This window comes from Pollicipes pollicipes, unplaced genomic scaffold (genome assembly GCF_011947565.3).
Source record: "Pollicipes pollicipes isolate AB1234 unplaced genomic scaffold, Ppol_2.1 Scaffold_7261;HRSCAF=8764_pilon_pilon_pilon, whole genome shotgun sequence".
NCBI lineage: Eukaryota > Metazoa > Arthropoda > Thecostraca > Pollicipedomorpha > Pollicipedidae > Pollicipes > Pollicipes pollicipes.
In genome coordinates this window covers 24,612,345-24,633,518 of record NW_023597054.1, presented here as the reverse complement: position 1 = coordinate 24,633,518, position 21,174 = coordinate 24,612,345, and the positions used below count along the sequence as shown (strand labels likewise).

Genomic DNA, 21,174 nt, shown 5'->3' with positions numbered 1-21,174 from the left:
TGAAAATAGCATATCCGGTTGCATTTTACTTGCAGCGCACGTACACGTGGTAAAAATCTGCCTCGGGTGAGGATGGCAAATTTCCTCTCAAATCATCCCAATTAAGACCAACTTCCCGCGAATTCGCCCAATATTTAGTGTCAACCTCTTGGTTCAAGGGCAGCTTTGGCCCCCTGCCCCCTGAGCCAAGGCCCCTGCCCTCACCCATTGGCTACGTCTCTGGATGTGCATGATGTTCACAAGGCTGGTAGCTTTATTCAACATCTTTACTTCATAAGCCGCAAACCCTATATAACGGAAGAATGTTAACCGAGTTGCTGCATTTCGCGGCACTCTTTCCTGCGATCAAATGAAAGACGTGCTTCGCTTCATCACTTTAGACGGGCTGCAAACCAACAGAGATGGGTACCCCGCGTTTGCAAGTCCCTGAAATTACATGATGTCATCAAGACCATTTGCCTGTACCATTCAATACGATTTCAGTCTCCTGGTTTTTTCTATTTCGATTTCTGGCCGGGGACGTCCACCACCCACAGTCGCCATTGCGGAGCCAGACCGCACCACAAAGCCGCTATGGCCGAGCCCCCACAGTGGCGCCCCAGCTCCTTCAGTGAAGCAGACTATGCACGGCGACGTACGCACGTGAGGTGTGGTCCAGGACGTCACGCACGCCGGTCTACGCCCCAGGTCAAGAAACACACAGGCTGTGTGATGTGTAAATTGTTAAGTGCATTTATGGGGAACATTATTATCGTAGATAAGACAGTAGTAATAGCCTCATACCCCGGAGAAAAACCAGGAAAATGGAGATTCTGTTATTGTTTCGATGAAGGGATGTTGGTGAAATATCATCACATGTATATCTCCGTTCTCCTGGTTTTTTTTCCTATGAAAGAGGCTATTACTACTGTCTTGCCTAGCCACACAGATTGGCTAGATGTAAACCTGCACGTCGAATTGCATTGAACATGGGCATAAAAATGTAAAGATATTCCGAAGCAAATGGCATTCTGAACCAACCGATGTTTTCTTGTAAGTATGTGGTGTCTCAGATTCCACAGATCATGCTCCCTGAAGTGTATGCAGCATGCTTTCATGCACGCATGTGCCATGCTTCCATGCTGGCATGTAGCATAGCGAGCTCATAGAGCATTTTATAAGCTTTCGGCAATCTGAGTAAATACGCAAAAGGTGTCAGTCATTGCTCGACAGGGACCCGTCCACTCTGCAAGACAGTGGTGCTGTCGCTTCCTACCCGCGAAGCCCCGCAGCTCCAGGGCGGCAGGTTATAGGCCGTCACCGCCTGTCGCCGTTTGGCGGCAAGCACGGATCGCGCTGTTTGAATTTCGGCTCCGTTTTTGCGGCTTATGACAGTTTCGCACCGTGCCGCCTCGTCTTCCCAGCTGCACGACGCGGCTGCAATGGTGCAAGCCTGCAATGTTCAGCAGTTGTGAGAAGTTCCTTTATTTAGCGGAGCAGCTGGCCGGAGAGGGGACAACACCGAGCATTTGCATGCAAAACTTTGTTTACCCACGCAGGGGTGAAAGAAAGATCAAGAGAAGTTGCATGGCCGCAAAATCACGCTGCAAGCCGTAGCCGGCTTTGTTTGAATTCGTGTGAAAAATAAACAGCCCGCCAAAAAATAATGGGACGTTGGGATTCTGCCAATCAGGTTTGTCGCACGTATGGTATCTAACAACAAGGCTCTGTAGAAGCCATGAGCGCCGCTTCCCACCGGTCACGTGCGGCCTTTGTCCGATCACTAGTCCGAAATCACGGCCCTCGGGCGCCACGCTGCGGTGCGATTGCGTAATCGACGCTGACGCCAGCGACAGTTCTCCAGACCGCAGGCACGGCTAGCCGAGCTTACAACAGGACAAACGCGTCCAGAAAGGTGAAGTGTGTGGCGTTTTGCCTCAGCAACATAATCCAGGGTTCACGGACCCAAATGGGGCAATGGCCATTGTCTCAATATGGATGGGACCGACGCGGGAGAAGAGCGATACCGCCATGTCGCCTTGTCCGGCGTTGAGAGAGGCAGCAGGCGAGGCTGCCGGGCGGTCTCCCCGGGCTTTCCAATGCACGCTCGGTCGCCCCCCCCCCCCCCCCCACCCGCCCTCCCTCTCGCGACTGGGACGCACGGCTGCGGTGCTGAAAAATATACGCAGCACGTGAATGTGGACCATCTTAATACGCGCCCGCGTGGCCGGCTGGATACGCTTTGCTCGGGAAAGGGAGGTCAATTTGACCCCGCTAAGATCTCAGGAACGAAGAGAGCTAGATACACCAAATTCACAGGGTGTGTTAACCTGTACGTGAACTCACTTAGGCTGAGGTTTGACGTACCTACGTCATGAACTTCGGGTCAAATAAGGTTAAACAGGGTCAAATTTCAGGTTGGTCACCTAAGGGCCACTAGAACCCTAGATAACTGTCCTACGCAAAAGGTCACATGCTCCCTTAGGGTCAATGACCTTGCTTAATTTTTTTAAGGTCATGGTGATCGAAATCACACAAAACTGCTTTGCGTTTTGCATTTGAATAAGCGACAAAAATTACGCTAGACAGCGCAATGTCTATGGAAGGTGTATAATACTGTTTCTGTTATCAACAAATTCGAAATCAGCTCCAGAAACTACCCCATACAGCAATCCTTTAAGTGATAAAACAGGTTGGGTTTGACCTTGTTCTGACCTTCACACCTGACTCTAGGTCAATGGAATTTGATCATTCCATTGTCGTGTTGCCCAAGAAAGAATCTCAGAGATGTATGGCTTCGTCAAACACTCCGTTCTGGGTCAGATCGAACGATTCCCTAGAAATTACCTTCGCTGAAACCATGGCCTGACTTTGACCTGCCATAGGTCAGTGAACTTACAAGGTACATCTCATTTTTTTATGCCAAACGATTTGCTATTTAGTTGTCTACAGCTATGACAAATTTGGCGCGACTACGCCGCGCCGTTCGAAAACCATTCCGGAAAAACCTTCGGCTGGGGGGGGGTCAATTTGCCCCCCCCCCCCCACATGAGTGTGTGTTAACGCAGGGGTGTGCTTCGATTGCATTGTGTCAGGGTTCACACTGGACAGATGGCGTGGCATTCACAATTCTTTGACGTGTTTTTGGCGTTGTCGGTGGAATGTGACGATGAACAGCGCTGGGCCCGCAGTCCGGCCCGTCTCACTAGAGCAGTCAACTGACGCCGCACTAGAGTAGTAAGCTGACGCCACACTAGAGGAGTCAGCTGACGCCGCACTAGGGAGTCAGCTGACGTCGCACTAGCCAGCTGACGCCGCGCTAGAATAGTCAGCTGACGCCGCACTAGAGTAGTCAGATGACGCCGCACTAGAAGAGCAGCTAACGCCACACGAGAGGAGTCAGCTGACGCTGCTCTAGAGGAGTCAGCTGACGTCACACTAGAGGAGTCAGCTGACGCCGCACTAGAGTAGTCAGATGACGCCGCACTAGAAGAGCAGCTAACGCCACACGAGAGGAGCCAGCTGACGCTGCTCTAGAGGAGTCAGCTGGCGCCGCGCTAGAGTAGTCAGTTGACGCCGCACTAGAGTAGTCAGATGACGCCGCACTAGAGTAGCAGCTAACGCCACACTAGAGGAGTCAGCTGACGCCGCTCTTACCGAGTCCTGCGGACACGGTGATTTGCTACGGTGAGTGTGTACAGGTAGTCCTCATGGAAGCCCGCGTGCACAATCCGCCCTTGGGGCTGATACCGACGGGCGGAGTGTTCTGTTGTGCAGACACCTACTTATCGTTGTTATATTTGCGTACATCTTCTTAAATTGTCGCCTTCGTGCTGTTCCCGCGGACAAACCCCAGCATCGCCTGAGCTTGGGCTTGCCGCCGCAGTATGCTTATTTATAGGAGGATGTGCAGAACAACCCTCATCGCGGCTAGTAAGTGCAATACGCGCACGGGCCCGTGATCGCCTAGCATGGAAAAGTGAGCCTGACGTTTGGAAGAGGGAAATCAAACCAAATGTTTAGAGGCCCTCAGGTTTTGAAGATTTTCCCAGAAAATCGTAGCGAAAATGGATGACTTTTTTGCCACTCAAGTGCCAAGTACATACACGGGATTCCGCGCCACGGCTTTTCGATCGCCACGCGTGTTCAACCGCGCGGAGATGCGCAGCTGCACTGCCACACGGAACCATAAATAGCTACCAGCCGTACAAAACATGTAAGAAGCAAGACCACAGGCCACGCTCATGTTACACGGTCGGAAATGGTGTAATCAAGTGGCCAGAAGTTGTGCAGCTTCAGCAGTGTGACCTGAGCTGGCCCGACCGGGCAGGTCACGCCCTTCCGTCACGGTCCGTCACGGCTTTCCGTCACGGCCAGTCACGGCTGGGGTCCTCGCTATCACCGATCGTGACGCATGCAGTTGTCAGGTTCATATTTGAGAATCGCTTAGAACTTGTGCCGCAACGCCTCTGAGGTATTTGCATGTCAACTGCTGGTTTTCCTACAACGTTGTGAAATCGCCATAACTTAGCACTTCCTAACTGGGATGCAGCCAAGGAGTACCGCTGCCCCCTAATGCCCGGATTTTTTCGGTATTAACCAGAGATGCCTCCCAACAGGAGGTTAAAGGTTGGTGTGAAGTGTACTCATCGAGCTTCTCTCACACCCTTTATCTGACTGCGCCTCCGTTACCCATGCGGTCACCGTAGGAGGCGTGACCTTTGCTGACTGCACAGAGAAACGCATCGCGGGGCCAGACTAGGCCAGATACGGTCACACCGATACGGGACCAGCACCGCTCGCCAGTGGAGAGACCTGACAACAGTGACGGCAGATACGCCGGCTGATGTCTGCAACTGGTCATACACACGCGAACGCAGAGGGGGTATGCGTCGTTTGGGGGCGTTTAAGGGTCTGAAGTTAGATCTCGATCACCGGAAAGGATGAAGACATGAAAGCAGCCTCAGAGCATGCTCGGAAGTGTCGAATATAAATTACTAGGTTGGGTCAACGTTGTCCGACCCTATCCATGGGGAATGATCCGATTTCACAAAAAAGTCTCCAATGCCACGCGCTGTGGTCTAAACCAAGACATGCTGGACCGTGCAAGCTGGACAGATGGAAACCAAGTTCGTCGTGACCGATATGCACCCACGATATATGTGTTGCAGCTTGAGCTTTGTTACGGTCACGGAATACACAAATAAGTGTATTTGTGTATTCGTCGCACTGATATCGTATCGTATCGTATCATCAATTCATTTCGTCGACTCCTTGACCGGGCTTAGCGAGGCTCACGCGCAGCTGATTTCCATGCAACATATTGCATGAATTCACGTGTGACAACGCATGAGTAAATCTCTTCACCTGCTGAAACCCCATAAACGTGAACATTTCGACACATGGATAGAACCTTTTTGCATAGCTTTCAAAGACGCTTGGTTCCATTTGTTGATGTGCCATGGTCTCCTCTACACGCTAAAGAAGCGACTCTTTGTCACTTCACTCGGCTTGCACCATACCATGCGTCTTGGTGCATTTGAGTTCAGTGCTATTCGGGATTGATCTGTTCCAGTAAGCTGGAGTTACGATAAATTTATGCATCCAATTATTGTTCACTGCCTAATTCACACACAAAACACAACAAAGTTGTTTTCGAGTAAAAAAGCGCAGCCTTCCGACCCGCTCAGATTTGCTGACATGGACCTGCCCGATATGTGCCTTGCGATAGCTACTCTGTCATAACGTGGTTCCATTCATCCTTTAAGCTGCAGTTGTCCGACTTGTGCTCGATTTCGCTTCCGAGGAATTGATTCTGACTCACAGCACAGGACATCGATTCCGCGTTTGGCTCCAAGCAGCACAGCGCAACATTCCGACAATTCCGATTCCGGTTCTAAGAGATATGCTCCAATGCCCTTATATAGTCCAAAGGAAATAATTGCGGGGACATCAGTTTGGGAGATAGTTCACTCTGGGCATTTATTTTCACGACGCAGTTAGATATGACTGTGATCCATATGGTGTGCACAAAAGCTACGTATGAAAATGCCGTTTTGCTTACAATTACAGCTGAGTCTGCTCACGGATACTAGAGGTGCCTGAACCTCGGCTCAGACTCACAAAAAAACGCCCAAGAGTCTCGATTTCACCCTGATGCAACGGAAATTTCGTCCATCTAGGTATCAATCCCGACTCTGTCCGGAGCCAAGCACAAATCTCACAGTTATCTGGCATTTCTGGGCATTGCTGATCGATGAATCTTTAAGGGGATCCCCCCCCCCCCCCCAATGGTGTATAGTCTGGCGTAGAAATGAACGGAAGTCGTTGCACGCACCCAGCAAACCAGGTTACGGCGTGACACATGTTGGTGACGGCGCAACAATCTATCACAGCAACAATCCTACCAGGTTATCCGTACCCGCAGGAGTGGGGACCGATGGGGCGACCAGGACCAGGGCCAGGAGCGATGGGAGCGGTCAGGAGCTCTGGGAGCGAGCAGAGCCTACCGCTGCAGCCAATAGGACGTCAGTGGAGATATTTAGGGTGGGGGACAGGTCTTCCGATGGGATGCATTTTCGCGATGGCGCCGATTATGATTCGACGTCATGTTCGCGCTGACGAGGGAGTGACGTGCCAGAGTGGCGTGCTTGGTGCGCCGCTTTCGCCGATACTTAACCCGAAACGTAAACTCTGTGCGTATGATGTACCTTTTTGCGCACAGCTTTTGTATTTACGCTATTATCCGGCTTTCTGAGAGAGTGCGAGAAGTGAATGTTTCATAATGTCTTTTATATAAATTTGTTAAGATTTTGTCCTAAATTATGCAAGCTTCAGCCTCCATCGATCGCCAACGTAGGTATTATCCTCCTTTTAACACCAAAATGCATGACCTACCCCACTGGCGTTGAGTTCAACAGTGCGCTTCTTCGTGTACACCATAACAGTGTGAACTTTTCAAACCTGCGAGGACAGCAAGTTGAGTGTTTTTAAAATGGAAATTGTATCCATGTAAATGTCTGCATGTATGCACACGTGTGTGCCATAGGGAATGAGCGCTGCTCATGCGGTGTGATAGGCGAGGACAGGTCCGGAGGACTGGACACCATTCTTCCCCCAATTCGCCGAGATCAAAGCCATTCGTCGTGGACAAGTCATTTAACTGGAGTTGCGATCCACCAGACAAAAGCTAGGGGGTGATCTTCAGAGCGGCAGGTAATTTGGATTAGGGGATTTGTATGCCAACGGTGCTACTCGGCCACACCAGCCATGACGAAAATATCGAAACATGGACTTTTCCTTCGCTCGCCTGGTCATTCAAGCTCAAACTCAAACCCACTGCCTCGATTGGCCCCTGCCTCTGCGGAGTGTCCACTCCGGAGTCCAGCGTCCAGCGCGCCTGTCCACCCGCGCCGGTCCGGTCAGCTGTCGGCGGGCCGCTCCACCCTCCGTCAGTTTTTACCGGCGCCGTGCCCAGTGCTTTTTACTCGGGCACACTCGCCGGCAAAGACCGCAGTCGGCGGCGTTTTTGCACGCGCTCGTCTGTTGCGATAGGGCCGTTTTTGTGCGCCGTTTTTGCCGACGGGGGTGGCTGGGGGAGCGAGCGGCGCGCCGGCCGGCGCCGGCCGCGCCACAGTCGGCGCCGCGCCGCCACTGGAAGTGCGCGTCCCCTCCGCCGGCCGGCCGGCGGCCCCATGGCAGCCGCGCGCCAGGTATGCCGGCTCCGGTTATGAGCCACCGGCTGTACCCGGCCGAGTCGCGGCCGCCGTACCCGGCTGCCGCGCACAGCGGCGATGAGTCCGAGTCCGAGCCGACGCCCAGCGGAGTCCACGGTGAGTGCGCGAGGCGCGCGCGCGCGCTCGGTCGGGCCCCGGGCAGGCACTTGCCTCCGGCGGTGCGCGAGCGTGGGTCACGGGACGTTTGTCGGTAGGGAAGTGTCCGGTGATGCGGTAGATGACCTCGGCTGGCATCGCCGCCGTCTCTCCGGCGCTCGCTGTCACGCGCTCACAGCTTTCCAGACAATTTGGACCCGTTCAATGTTCACATGACCGTAAAAGGTCACGAAACCGTTCATCGTTCATCACCGTTTCAGAGAGCTGACCGCCTTAGCCGGTCAACGACCGGAACTCAGTTTCATCCGCGTATCGCATTCATGCATCTGTTGTTTGCTGGCGATGCTAGGGACGACATGCCGGCCAGGGTGCGGGACGCGGGAGGAATTCTGGCCAGGAGTGGGAATACACTTCCGAAGTACAGACTCAAACTGCTCTTGTTGGTGCAGCTGTACTGCTCAGATTGTTTTAAAACTGTTCACAAAGTTTCCTCTACATAACGTTATGAGCATGCAGAAAATACACCATTTTATGTATCGCTTCCATTGCCAGCGTCCTTGGTGTGCATAGCGTGAGAGCCACGTTCATGTTGGTTCCCTGTCGTTTTAAGAGATACTTATTCCTCTCAATTAATCACTTGTATTGAGAATGCATGTTAAAGCTATTCCTGTTGAGTAGCACTATTAAACAGCATGTATTAAGGCAGTTCCTTTAAGTAGCCGTATGCAGCCCAAAGTGTGTGGCACTCTTCGTTCTTCACGGGTTCCGACTTAGTTGAAACACATCATCAAGGAGTTAAATAGCTATCTTTGAAGATGGCATTGCAGATACAGATGAGGCAATTCCACAGCCCTTACAAAGCTATGACGATGACATTATCTGTACATGTCATGTTCGATACCCGATATTATTCGTGGGCTGAGGCCGCAAGCATGATATGGGCTAAAACGGCCGCAGCCATCGGCGTGTACTAAAACTCCAACGACCAATATTGGTTCGCATTCGTACCGAATTGTGGCATGAGTTTAGGAATGAAACGCAGTTTGCCAATTACTTTATTACGATCTCTGATCTCAGTGTGTTTCGCTTTTGCTTACAACGCGAAGAAAGTTCCTGACAGGGCGTGCAATTGACATGTAGAAAGTAGAAGTAGAAAGTCTGCACATCCAGTGTCATTATCATCGTCGTGACAGCTCTGTTGAAGCTGCAGCCCGGCCAGACGCTGGGGCTCTCTCAACGCTGCCTGCTGGCGGCTGCGCGGCGGTGCCAGCTCTCCACCTCTGTTTGGCCGGGGTCATTGCCGTCGTGCGCCGCGCTCGACCCGCCGGCCTGCCCCATCCCCTACCCCTCGTCGGAAAGTGCGTGCGCGACGGTGCTGCCGCGCCACGGACGAAGCCGGCAACTGGCGCCGTCGGCTCGGCCGGATTAGTCGGTATACCGTTGAACTTCCCCGCCTAAAAACGTAATCGATGCGCTGTAAAATATGGGGCAGCGCGTGCAGCAGCCAGGTCAATGGCAGGGGCGGCGAAAAAGCGGCGTCCGGGAGGACAGAGCGCGCCGGCCGGCAGCTCACATGTGCACGTATTGATCGGGCGCCGGCGGGCACAAAGGAGCGGTGCAGTGGCCGATTGAAGTGAAGCCGCGCTCTGCGGCGGCCGGCCGACCCCGCTCCGGCGGCTCGGGCGGAGTGGGGTTGGCCGAGCGGCCGCGTCCCAGGCCGGGACAGGCAACGGTCAGAGCGCTGTCGACCTCGTGGGATTGGGGTGCGGGTCCAGGCTTGGCGGTGATCGACAGGTCCACAGGTTTTGGTTGATGAATGTGTGGCAGGCTGGCTCTGAAAAACGGAATGGGTTCCAGCAGATGAACATTAACCGTACTGTTATGAGCATGTCGGACACAATCGTGCGATAAGTAGACAGATGAGAATTACAACTTACCACAGCTGCACAGCTGTAACACCCGATGTTCAGCGCAGAAATATGTGTCGTGATAACTAGTTTTCCCTGTGCCTTAGTGACTTACCTGATCAGTTACAAATATCTTGCTAAGTTGCAAACTTGATGTTTAGATTTGATTAATTCGGAATCGATTACTCACGACGTTTAACACGCGCCCGGGTGGCCGGCTAGATACCCTTCGCTCGGGTGGGGGGGGGGGGGCAGTTTGACCCCCTGAGATCTCGGGAACGAAGAAAGCTAGAGACAATAAATTTACAGGATGTCTTGACCTGTACGTAAACTCGCTTAGGTCAAAGTTTGAGATTCCTAGGCCATTCAGGTCAAATAAGGTCAAACAAAGTCAAATTCCAGATTGGTCTCCAAAGTGACCCAGAACCTAGATAACTGTTTCTAAGCAAAAGATCACATGCTCATCCAAGGTCAGTGACCTTGTTTGACCTTTGAAGGTCATTGCGACAAAAATCATAGAAGACCGCTCTGAGTTTTGCATTTCAATAAGCAACAAAGATTAGGTTAGACAGTATGTTACTAAAAACGAACTGTTGACCGGTGTCATTTTAGGTTAATGACCTATTCTGACCTCTAAGAGGTCCATGGAGGATAAATAATGTGGTTCCTCCTATCAATAATTCGAAATGAGCACCAGAAACTATATCATACAGCAAGCCCCAGAGTAATACAACAGGTTGGTTATGACCTTGGTCTGACCTTCATACCTGACCTTAGGTCAACGTAATTTGCTCATTCGATATTTGTGTTTCCTAAGGAAGCATCTCAGAGATGTATGGCTTCGTCTAACTCTCCGTTGTTGCATCAGATTGAACGATTCCCTAGAAATGACTTCTCTGAGACCATAGCCTGACTTTGACCTTCCATAGGTTAGCGATCTTACAAGATACATCTAAATTGTTGATGTTAAACGATCCGCTATTCAATTGTCTACAGCTATGCAAAATTTGGCGCGGCTACGCCGCACCGTTCGGAAACCATTTGGGAAAAACCTTTGGGGGGTCAACTTGACCCCCTATCCAATCGCGTGTTAAGCTAAGCAGAATTAGGAAATATGCCCCCGATGTGGGTGGGAATCGTCTTTGAGTGGATATAAAAAGAAGGGTGTTCTGGCAGATATCGCTCAGTCGGACGTTATGGGCATGCAACAAATCGGTCACGTTATATATTTCCCTTTAAGTGGTGAACGGGTCGGGTTATAACCCAGGTTAAAAGTGACAACGTACATGTACATGTACATATGTACATATTGTAAACAATTAACATCTGTACTGACTCTATTCTGTTTGACTTCGAAGTCAAATATATCTGTCTGGTTCGAAATCGTGGTCGTTTCGAGATTACATGTCGGTAGCACAACTATTAGGACCGGGTTCATAAATAACGTATCATAAAACAAAGGTCGTTGTTCCCCACCTTCAGACTGGCCGTAAGACCCCCGCACGTTAAAACGTCATCCGAGCAGACTGGTTGAAGCGCGCCGGAATCCCAGACCGGAGGTGGCGCGCGTCGGCGCTGGGGTCGTGGGTGACCGCAGCAACAGGGCTGCGGCGGGCGACGGGCAGTGTTGATCCGTCGAGCTGAGGTGGCGAGGAGGGACCAGAGAAGGAGGGGAACCAGAGGGAGAGAGGGGCTGCAGACAGTGTCCGCTCTGTTGGTGGGAGACCGCCGAGCACTGATCAGGGTCCGAGGATAGCGGCGAGACCGTGGCCAGACCTCATCTGTTGGTCTGGTATGACAACGGCCACATCTTCCGTGCGGCCGGCGAACTCCAAATGGAGGGCGTCGCAGTCTGTTCGGTGGATGGGAAGGCCAGGCTGAAAATGACAGGAGTCCTGTCAACAAGGCTGCTGGAAACGGAATATGAAACAAGATGGCGCTCCAATGTGGTGAATGCAATAATATCTCGACTGCAATAAGGGCATATTTCATTATCAACCTGCTGCGCTTGTCTTGCGTTTGCCCGGCACCTACAGGACAACCCAGAATGAGGTTTGCAAGTGTCGCAGGGCTAACGCGGCTCCAAGGCGGTTTACCGTATTTGTTAGGTTGACGACTGTCCATTAAAATGCTGCGTCAAAAAGTTATCGCGCTGCTTTAGTAATGGCGGTTGTGTGAATTGTAAAATAGCTAAATGTCTAGTATTGTTGATCATGATGGGATGCCGTAATTTTTACCCGTCTCCAACTTTGAAGGAAAGTTCAATCTCGCCAGATGATGAGGCCCCAATTTCGATCAGCCTCCAGTAGACCTATGAAAATGTCACCATGCATGTCGTGTCTTTCAGCTAAAAAAAAAAAAACACCAACAAAATCTCCGTCACCTGACGATTGACGATGCCATGTTAAATGTCCTTCGGTGGTGGTATCTCAATACCCAGCAGTTATGGTGGGGAGGCAAGGATAATTCGCCTCCAGCTACTTTTCCAGGAATTATTGAGAAAAACGACCTCTTCTCTTAAAGTCCATGCTCCCACATCCTGGCTCTGGACGTTATCATCTGGCATCATAGTAGAGGCGCTGAGAGGAGAGCTGGATATAGTGTCATGCTGCAAAGTTTGCAGATTTTTGTTCGGTTTCAAAGCCTATCGTTTTTGCCTTGTTAGAATGGCAACCGCAGGCAATGTTTTAAAAGTCTGAAGTTGCAGAGCATTTTAAATCGCCCTGCAAACCTTTGTTCTGGCCACGCTGCAAAAATATATGAACCACACCTTGCCAGGATTTTACCGCATGCGGCAAGGCGTGCGATTTCAGCCCACTATCGTCCTTAAATTCCTTGGCAACTTGAGGGTGGCAGTGTCACGAGTGCCGGCACTGGAGTGCGTGCATCACGGACGTTCCTGTAATTCACCGAGCTGAATTAGGTAGCATTAAAACAGAGCCGCGTTGGTTTGGGTTGTCTGGTCTTGAGTATGCTGCCGCTATGCTGAGGGATGTCTTTTGCTGAATGCGCTATGTACGAACCTATAATCTTCTACCACGGGCCGAGGTCGAGCGCTGCCTCATTGGCTACCTTGGTTCGCCTCCAACAGGGCGACGATCTGTCACGTTATGATACCTTTTGATCCGGTTGACTCGTAGATCGTCTTGATTTTAGCATGAACACGAACGCGTTGCGAGGCCTAGTGCGCTGTGATCTCCTTTCCGGGCGAGGCTGGGGCATGGTGGAGCACGGAGATGCTTACTGCAGCGTAACGAGGATGGTCTGTCCCACTTTCGAAGGGACTGACTTACCTGTCTCGGGCAGAACTCTGTGATATGTATGTGCATAGGGTGATACCACCCAATAGCCCGGTTTAGCAGTCACCTCACTGGGCGACATGGCACGATCCCGTGCCATGGGCTGAGTGAAGCCCGCTCGACCCCGTGCCACCCCCGGCGGGGATGCAGCCTCGCACGGCCATTCCGTGACCGGACCGCCCTATGTTGCAGTGACGATGACGTCACAGCCGACCAACGAGTCGGAACTACAGCTGTACCGCGTGCTACAGCACGCGAATCTGCTCAGCTACTATGACGTGTTTATCAGCCAAGGTAAGACTCGCGGTACGTAACACTTCCTCATCTCAGCGTCACCTGCTTGCGCGCCGTGAAGCTACCTTAAGAGGATTCCCGCTTTTTGCCCGGCGGGTGGCTGTCCATTTTATCCGCGCCTTCGTGCTGTTTAGATGTATGTGCATGGCCGTTGTCATATTGGCTGTCAGTGTCCTCCATCCACGCACTGGCGCGTTCTGAGTCGGTATGCAGCGTCCCGCAGTCTTCCCGACATTCCGCACCCTTCGTCACTTTTTGTCCCCCCCCCCCGCCCCCCCCCCCGTAATTCAACGAGCTCGGGATTGAACACAATCTGGGGGTGCTTTCTTTCGTCTCTGCATGTGCACAGCATATCCATTTCTTCGAAATCGTACGCATCAGCAAATAAGGTATGTGGAGATAAATCATCACCAATGGCACAGCCTACCCACGTAAGAGATCTCATCACGTTGGCGGAGCCGTGGCCCACCATGCCCCAGGCAGCGTTGGTGCACACTATCTTCCTTACGGTAGGTGAATGACGAAGCTGTAAAATCGTTATCTCCCTAATCAAATCCGAGGATGGCGACGTGCGGTCTTCAGTGATTCGCAGTGATTCACTGCAGAATGTAGGCGGTGCATTCCGTTCACAAAATCGCAGACCTGCGCTGTAGTGAGCTCCACGGCATTAGTGCTACAACGAAAACTCCTACCGACAGGAGTGCTACTACGAAAACCCCTACCGGCAGGAGTGCTACGACACTACTGCTACTGCCAATACCACGACGTTAGTGTCACTAACACGACGCTACGCGACAAAGCTTATGCTGCAAAAACTGATGCATGCCATTGTGTTGCTGCAAAGACTTAAACAGTGATCAATCTTACTGCAAACATTTAAAGAGTCATTACTTCTAATGCAAAAACCTATAAGCGGCATTACCGCTATTCGACAAAACGCTTGCTTCAAAAATATACGCTCATCATTGCTTCTGCTGCAAAAACATAGACAGCCATTGCTTCTACACTGCGCCATTTCTACTGCAGGCTCGCGCGGCATTAGTGATGCAGCAGAGACTTGATGTGATGAAGTCTTTGCTGTAGAAGAAATAACTGGTATATGTTTTTACAGCGTAAGCTATGCCGTTTGGTGCTCATGTCGTATTTGAGTTTGTACAGCAGACGTCGTGTCGCGTATAATTCAAGATTGCATTAGTCTTTACTTTTAAAGTAATGCTGAGTACAAGGTTTTGCAGGATAAGTCTTATCGAGTAGCACTCATGCTGTGTATGAGTTTTGCAGCAGAAGTAATGCCGCGTTTAAGCGGAGTATAAGTTTTTGCAGTGGGGGTAATGGTGAGTATAACTTTTTAATCTTGTCGTGTAGCGCTCATGTTGTGTATAATTCTTTGTAGTATGAGGTATAAGTCTTTGCCATGGAAGTAATGCCCCGTGTAAGCAAAGTCTGTATAACGTTCGCAGAAGAAGTAATGTCCCGTGTAATTGGTGCCGCAGCACCCCTGTCAGTAGGAGTTTTCACCGTAACACCAATGTCATGCCACTACTGTTGTAAGAGTGACAGCATTGGAAATGAGTTGTTACTGGTTATACGACAAACAGGTGATAAATAATAGTTGACAAACAGATGAATGACATACTAATGCACAGACAAATACACAGACAAACCTCGGGAAGCAGCGCCGAAACTAGAAGCACTCAGCCTGTGCTTCGTCCAGACTCGGGTATAGACGTAAACGCGTCGCGTTGCCGTGCTTTGTGTGACAGCTGCCAGTTCATGCGAACCCGTTCTTTTGCTCTGCGGTGAAGATAACTGTCATTGAAGTCGGATCTTTCTTGCTGATTATTTCCTTGAACCAAAAGACGGTTGGTCACGTTGTTCCAATTATTCGTTGACCGGCAGTGGTGGGCTTTTTACATTTCGTTGAAGAACAGGCAGTATTGCGACTGGCGGTTGAGGTAATTCCACCACAACGTGGTTAGGTGACAATGTGGCTGGCAAACTCGCGAATATCTATTGCCTTCCATGTGAAAAAGGCAATAACCTGATGTGCTTAGCCTTGCAGGACAATCCAAGCAGCCCAAGTTGTTTTTAAGTCAAGTTATTAGCCCAGGTTGTTCAAGCACATCTGCAAGGAACATATGTGGCTAAAATAACACCTCTTTGCTTTCTGTCTCGTAGGTTATTAAGCGACATAACAAAACAGTGCATTGCTTCTTTTTTAACTTTGTTGAAACAGGTATGGCACTGTTGCGCCCCAAAAGTAAGGTCCGTTGGCCACGGCACAGCGCATTTATTGGTATACACCCATTACCGATGGCTCATTTTTTGTACATATTTTTCCTGGTTTTCAACGCAGCGTTCCCAGCGGGACGTTTCATGGTTGCACTCACAATTACTGGATCTATATTCACCAAATATATATATATATATATATATATATATATATATATATATGTCTTTTCACCGGAGCTCTGAACGAAGCACGTGTGGTTTACTGGAATATGGCCGATTCCAGTGCAGACCGTAATGAGAAACGGTGCCCACGAAAGCGATCTTTCTTTAGAGGGAACAACCAGAAGTCACCTGGTGCAAGGCCCGCAGAGAACGACAGGTGCTTCAGCAGCTCAATGACGCTATCAGGCAGAGATTCAGTCACAACAGCGGCACGATGAGGCGAGGCGTTGTCACGGTGAGGAACGAACCGGCCGCGTGGCTTCCCTTGACGATGCTCGGTGATGGCCAAAGGAGATAAGACACTGAGGACGGTTTCGTACATCGACAACTTTGGAAACAGGGTATGCTAATGTTATGCTCTCTTGGTCCCGAATTATGGCGTATGTCACCTTTTTGGGAAACACCTGCACTCGACTTTTTGGGAGGTGGTGAGTCTGCGTGTTTCCACTGCACCGACTGCATCTTAGTCTCTGGGGTTAAACAGCGTACACCAGCTTTCATTTGCGGTGGCAGTTGATTCCAGAAATCAGTCTCCCTCCTCCTGGCATCGTCGCACACCCTCCCGTCCCAACTTGAGCCTCTCTTTCTTCCGTTCACGGGTTGGCTGCCTCGGCATTCACCTTCAGCCACTTCTGGACACCTTCGGCTGATTATGAAGGATAGGATGGACTGGCGCTTTAGTCAAACCGAGGCTCTGACCTATCTGGTTGATCATCACATAGCGACCTTTTATCATCTTCACCTCCACTTGGGTCGCATGAGCGGGGTCAGTCTGTGGCACGGATCTCCCGCAGCTTGACTCCTTCCACACGCTCTGCCCACCGTCTCTGAACTCCCACACCTGCTAACGACATTCGACTCGGAAAAGTTGGTTGATAGCTCCAAAGACTTTTAGCCTCCTTAAAAGCTGTTTGTGAATTGTTCATGCCCTCTGTAGTTTCATGAATCTCAGGACCAAATTCTGCTGTTCTTTCATGGCAGTAGCCATTTCCAAGCCAACGTCGAAACGAAAACAAATTTCTGGGCAATATGGAAAATAGACATCCAATCTCGCGCCGTACGTTTCAAGCTAGGGAAGATGCGGCACTGAAATGGTATTTTTGCAAAGAGAATATGTGGAATTTAGCTTAAAAGAGAGAATCACGTACTACATTGCTTGCTTCCTTCACAGTAGCTAAACGGACCTTGTTTTAGAATGTGTCTTTTACCTTGTACACTAAAAAGTCGTCAGTGCTTTGTAATACCTGTGTTTCGACAAAAGCCAGCGGTGACCATATCAAAGCGCTGCTTTTATGTAACTCTCTTTAGCTATCACCTGTTCATGAGGTCAAGTGCCCTTACGAAGCCCACTCACCGTTTCAATTACTTGGCGAATACAATTGGTCAATCAGTAGCGTAGCCAAGAACTCGTACAGAGGAGGAGACAAGTGTGATCTAGGTATCCTTGTAGCCAATGCCCCCCCCCCCTCCCCCACACGTGACCAAACTAATATTATGACTGATATGACGATTGATTTGGAAGGTGGGTCAGGTCTCACTACCCTGTGCAGCCAGGCACGGCAGTTTTCGACTATTTCGATTTCGATTCGTGTCCGTGGAGCTAATATAATATCAAGGACTCGCGTCCAACGACACTTTTATTTTCTTACGAAATGCATTGGCTTCCTTGTGTTTTTGTTTCTTCTCTATACATGACAACATGCACGTCTCATGAACTAATCTGGAGAGTGACAAGGCTCATCGCGGTCTAGGTCAATCTCAGATGGACTCAAAAGATTTAAGCTGAGCGGACAGGACGTCAGACCAGCGCTAGACTCTCAGCCTTCCTGCGTGAGCACCGCTTTCATATCCCCAGCCATCGCGCCGCCGTCCTACCTGGGGAGATGTACGCTCATGCTTAACCTCCAGCGATTTAAAATGCGATCGCCTGGGGTCTGGGCGTTAGGTAAGCTAAAGGCGAGAGTATTTAAATCCGCAAATCATGCATTCTCAGGATAAGCTTTTGGGTAAGGATCACCCCTAACCATGGACATGAACCAGTGCATACAAAGGATCAACACACTCGGACAGAACCAGGCCGCACGTACGGTTACAAACATTGAGAAAGCTCCCGACAGGCGAGCGGCGAGTGGTGGCGGACAGTGGAGCGGAGACCGACGAACAGGCGGGGAGCATCGGCCGACAGACGAGAGAAGGCCGACAGTCAAGCGGAGACCGACGAACGAGCGGGGAGCATCGGCCGACGGACGAGAGAAGGCCGACAGCGAAGCGGAGACCGACGAACGGGCGAGGAGCATCGGCCGAGAGACTAGAGAAGGCCGACAGACGAGTAGCGAGTGGTAGCTGACAGTCGAGCGGAGACCGAAGGGCAAGCGACGAGCGGCGGTCGGCAGTCAAGCGGAGACCGATTGACGAGCGGCGAGTGGTGGCCGACAGTCAAGCGGAGACCGACTGACGAGCGGCGAGTGGTGACCGACAGTCAAACGGAGACCGACTGACGAGCGGCGAGTGGTGGTCGACAGTCAAGCGGAGACCGACTGACGAGCAGCGAGAGGCCGCCACTAGCCACTACAGGCGAACGACGGCCGGGAAACAAGCGACGGTCGTCAGGCGGGCAGCGGCCGCCGCCGACGGCATGTGGTTGGTACTCGCCTTCCAATGGTTCCGACTTACGAAACGCGACGAGGCTTCCGCAGCATAAATTCTTCCACGATTTCCCCCGCAGACGGCACGGGCTCTGGCTGCGCATGCATCAACGCCAGGCCCGTGAGGCGCTCCTCGCCGATTGCATTACGCGGCCAGGTCCTCAACCGGCGCCGCACTAAGAAAGAGCGGTCCGTTGCGCCGGTAGACGTTGGCTGGCACGCGGCGAACCGCAGCAACTGGAAGCTAGCCGGGAGGTGCTCTTGGTCGCATCGCTTCATCGCATCCTGGAATGACGCGACAGCGTTCCCTCTTTTCCTTCACATCAGCCACCACAGCTGTAGTTCCGCCTCAGCCTGCCGGAGTGTAGAGCCTTCCAGCAGCGGTTCGTAAACGTCGCATAAGCCTTTTCCATGCTACGAAATCTCGACATATCCATAGGACGAGGAGAAAGCAGACAGATTCTTACCGAACGACGAAGTGCTGAATCTGCACGCATGTATGTCTGCCCCTTCGGGTACCCCTTTCCGTCGCGCAGGGACTCTGCTTCAGGACATGGAATATTCAGATTCAGGGGCAGATTCAGAGGCCCCTCACGGGATGGGGACATTTTGAAGGCAAGTCGGACCCTGTTAACCCTGAAAAAAAACGTTCAGACCTGACACCTGCTAGCCTGTTGGGGCCCACTGCTTGTTTGAAGAGGTCTCATACCGGCCCATAAAGGAGCCCTGTCGGCCTCCGGAGAGTTCTTCCGCCGGTCTGTAAAAAGACCGAAAACACGATCTGACAAGCGTATGAAGCGCCGCGCGGGCGCCTTACACTTTCAAAACAGTGGCCTGCCTGTCCAACTTCGGTCCCCGTGCGTTGGGTGTTCACCGAGGCTTTCGCCGCCCAGAGATCCCAACTGACCTCCAGAGGAGCCCGTTTGGCCCCCAAACGGGGCATGGCCTCAGTGATTTTCCTTTCACAGTGCCGCTTTGGCCAATGCGAAACAAACCAGGGGAGTGACATGTCTTGCATTGTTCGTTGCATTGTAATCGACTATCGGCCTCCTCCGTATGATTATATATATATATATATATATAGAGAGAGAGAGAGAGAGAGAGAGAGAGAGAGAGAGAGAGAGAGAGAGAGAGAGAGAGAGGAGAGAGAGAGAGAGAGAGAGGGAGAGAGAGGAGAGAGAGGGAGAGAGAGAGAGAGGAGAGAGAGAGAGAGGAGAGAGAGAGAGAGAGAGAGAGAGAGAGAGAGAGAGAGGAGAGAGAGAGAGAGAAGAGGAGAGTAGAGAGAGAGAGAGAGAGAATACATATATATGCATTATATATATATATATATATAATATATATATATATATATATATATAGTATATATATATATATATATATAACTGAAAGCACGAACGTTTTCATTCCTTGTTGCATTCCTTGTAGCATAGCGTAGCATTCCTTGCTGAAGAGATGCTTACCTAATGGTCTGGCGCTTAAGTTCTGTGACAAGGTCCACAGTCACGACAAAACATTAGGAAACGGGAACTATTGTGTTTTCAGGATATTTGAGTTGTTCGGTACATTTGTGAGGAGTATTATTCACACAGATAGACAGTGGTAATATCCCTATTCCTCGAAGAAAAACCCGGAGAACCAGGAGAAACCAGGAGAATGAAAACATAGATGGGTTAAACCCATCTACACCTCATACAACACATCTACAACATCTACAACCCATCTTTCCTCGAGAATAATGTTATTACAACTCTCTTAGCTACGCTTTCAGAGTAGTCTGCTCTACACAAAAACAAGTTAAGCTCGCTCTACTCACAAACAAGAAGCGTTTGGGTAAAGCAATTAGACGGTAAGGGGAGGATATCAGACAGAATTATAGCACAATGATCATTATGCGTGTGCAATACGGTGGGGAAAAAAGTTGGCTCAGTTACAAATTGGAGATGAAGATGAACTCCTTCCAATGATTATGTACGTGATATTCGTTAGGTAAGTTTTATTTTTGATAAATTTCGAGAAACGGGCTTTGTTCACAGAGTCAAAAATTCAAAGTTAAGGCGGACACCAAATACTAGCCAGCGTTGAGAGCGGTTTGTCCCCAGCATACACGTGAACAGATGGCACACATTTTCCATTTTTGGACCAAACAAAATTACAATAAATCACAGGCGATGAAATACACAAGCCTTGTACAGATAAAGGCTACATTATTCTCCAGGATGAAACATTTCCATGTGGTAGGGTTTCATTTTGCGTATGTGAATTGAGTTATAACTTTGCGGTGCGGGTGGCCTTTGTTTTTTTGTGTGCAAAATTTGTACAGTCAAGGGGTTCTCACTGCCAAATCTCACAGTTTTGTCCTGCACGGCTATCTTACGTTACCATACGTCGATGAAGCTTCATGTACGAAGACGGAATAAATTGTCAAAAATTGTATCGTTCGTTGAGCTTGGCAAGGCCAAAATACTTTGAAATACAATCTAGTTCGGTTAGCTTTCTCACCATCTATTTGTCCATCCGGCAACCGAATTTGTAATGCATGTCTGTCTAGTTAAAAAGTAAATGTTTGACGTCCGTTGTTGTGCACTGTGTAACGTGTTCATATGCGAGGGTAGGGATGAAAGTGCATCGTATGTTGGCGAGTGAAAAAGACCCATTCGGCTGTGGCTTAACGAGAACGTCCTAGACCCCAAAAAACAAACAAAACTTCTCAGGCATATGTCTCATTATGGGTAGCAATGTAGTCTTTATCTTTACAAAACATGTA

At 50.4% G+C, this 21,174-nt stretch overlaps 1 protein-coding gene across 1 annotated transcript in view; it reads left to right on the top strand.

Annotated features, from left to right (window-relative positions):
• Positions 1-21,174, top strand: part of LOC119111217 (NGFI-A-binding protein homolog) — a 46,931-nt gene that overhangs the window by 2,214 nt on the left and 23,543 nt on the right. The window contains exon 2 of the mRNA XM_037235035.1: positions 13,210-13,311. Coding sequence (XP_037090930.1) covers positions 13,210-13,311 — 102 coding nt within the window. The remainder of the gene's footprint in view (positions 1-13,209; positions 13,312-21,174) is intronic.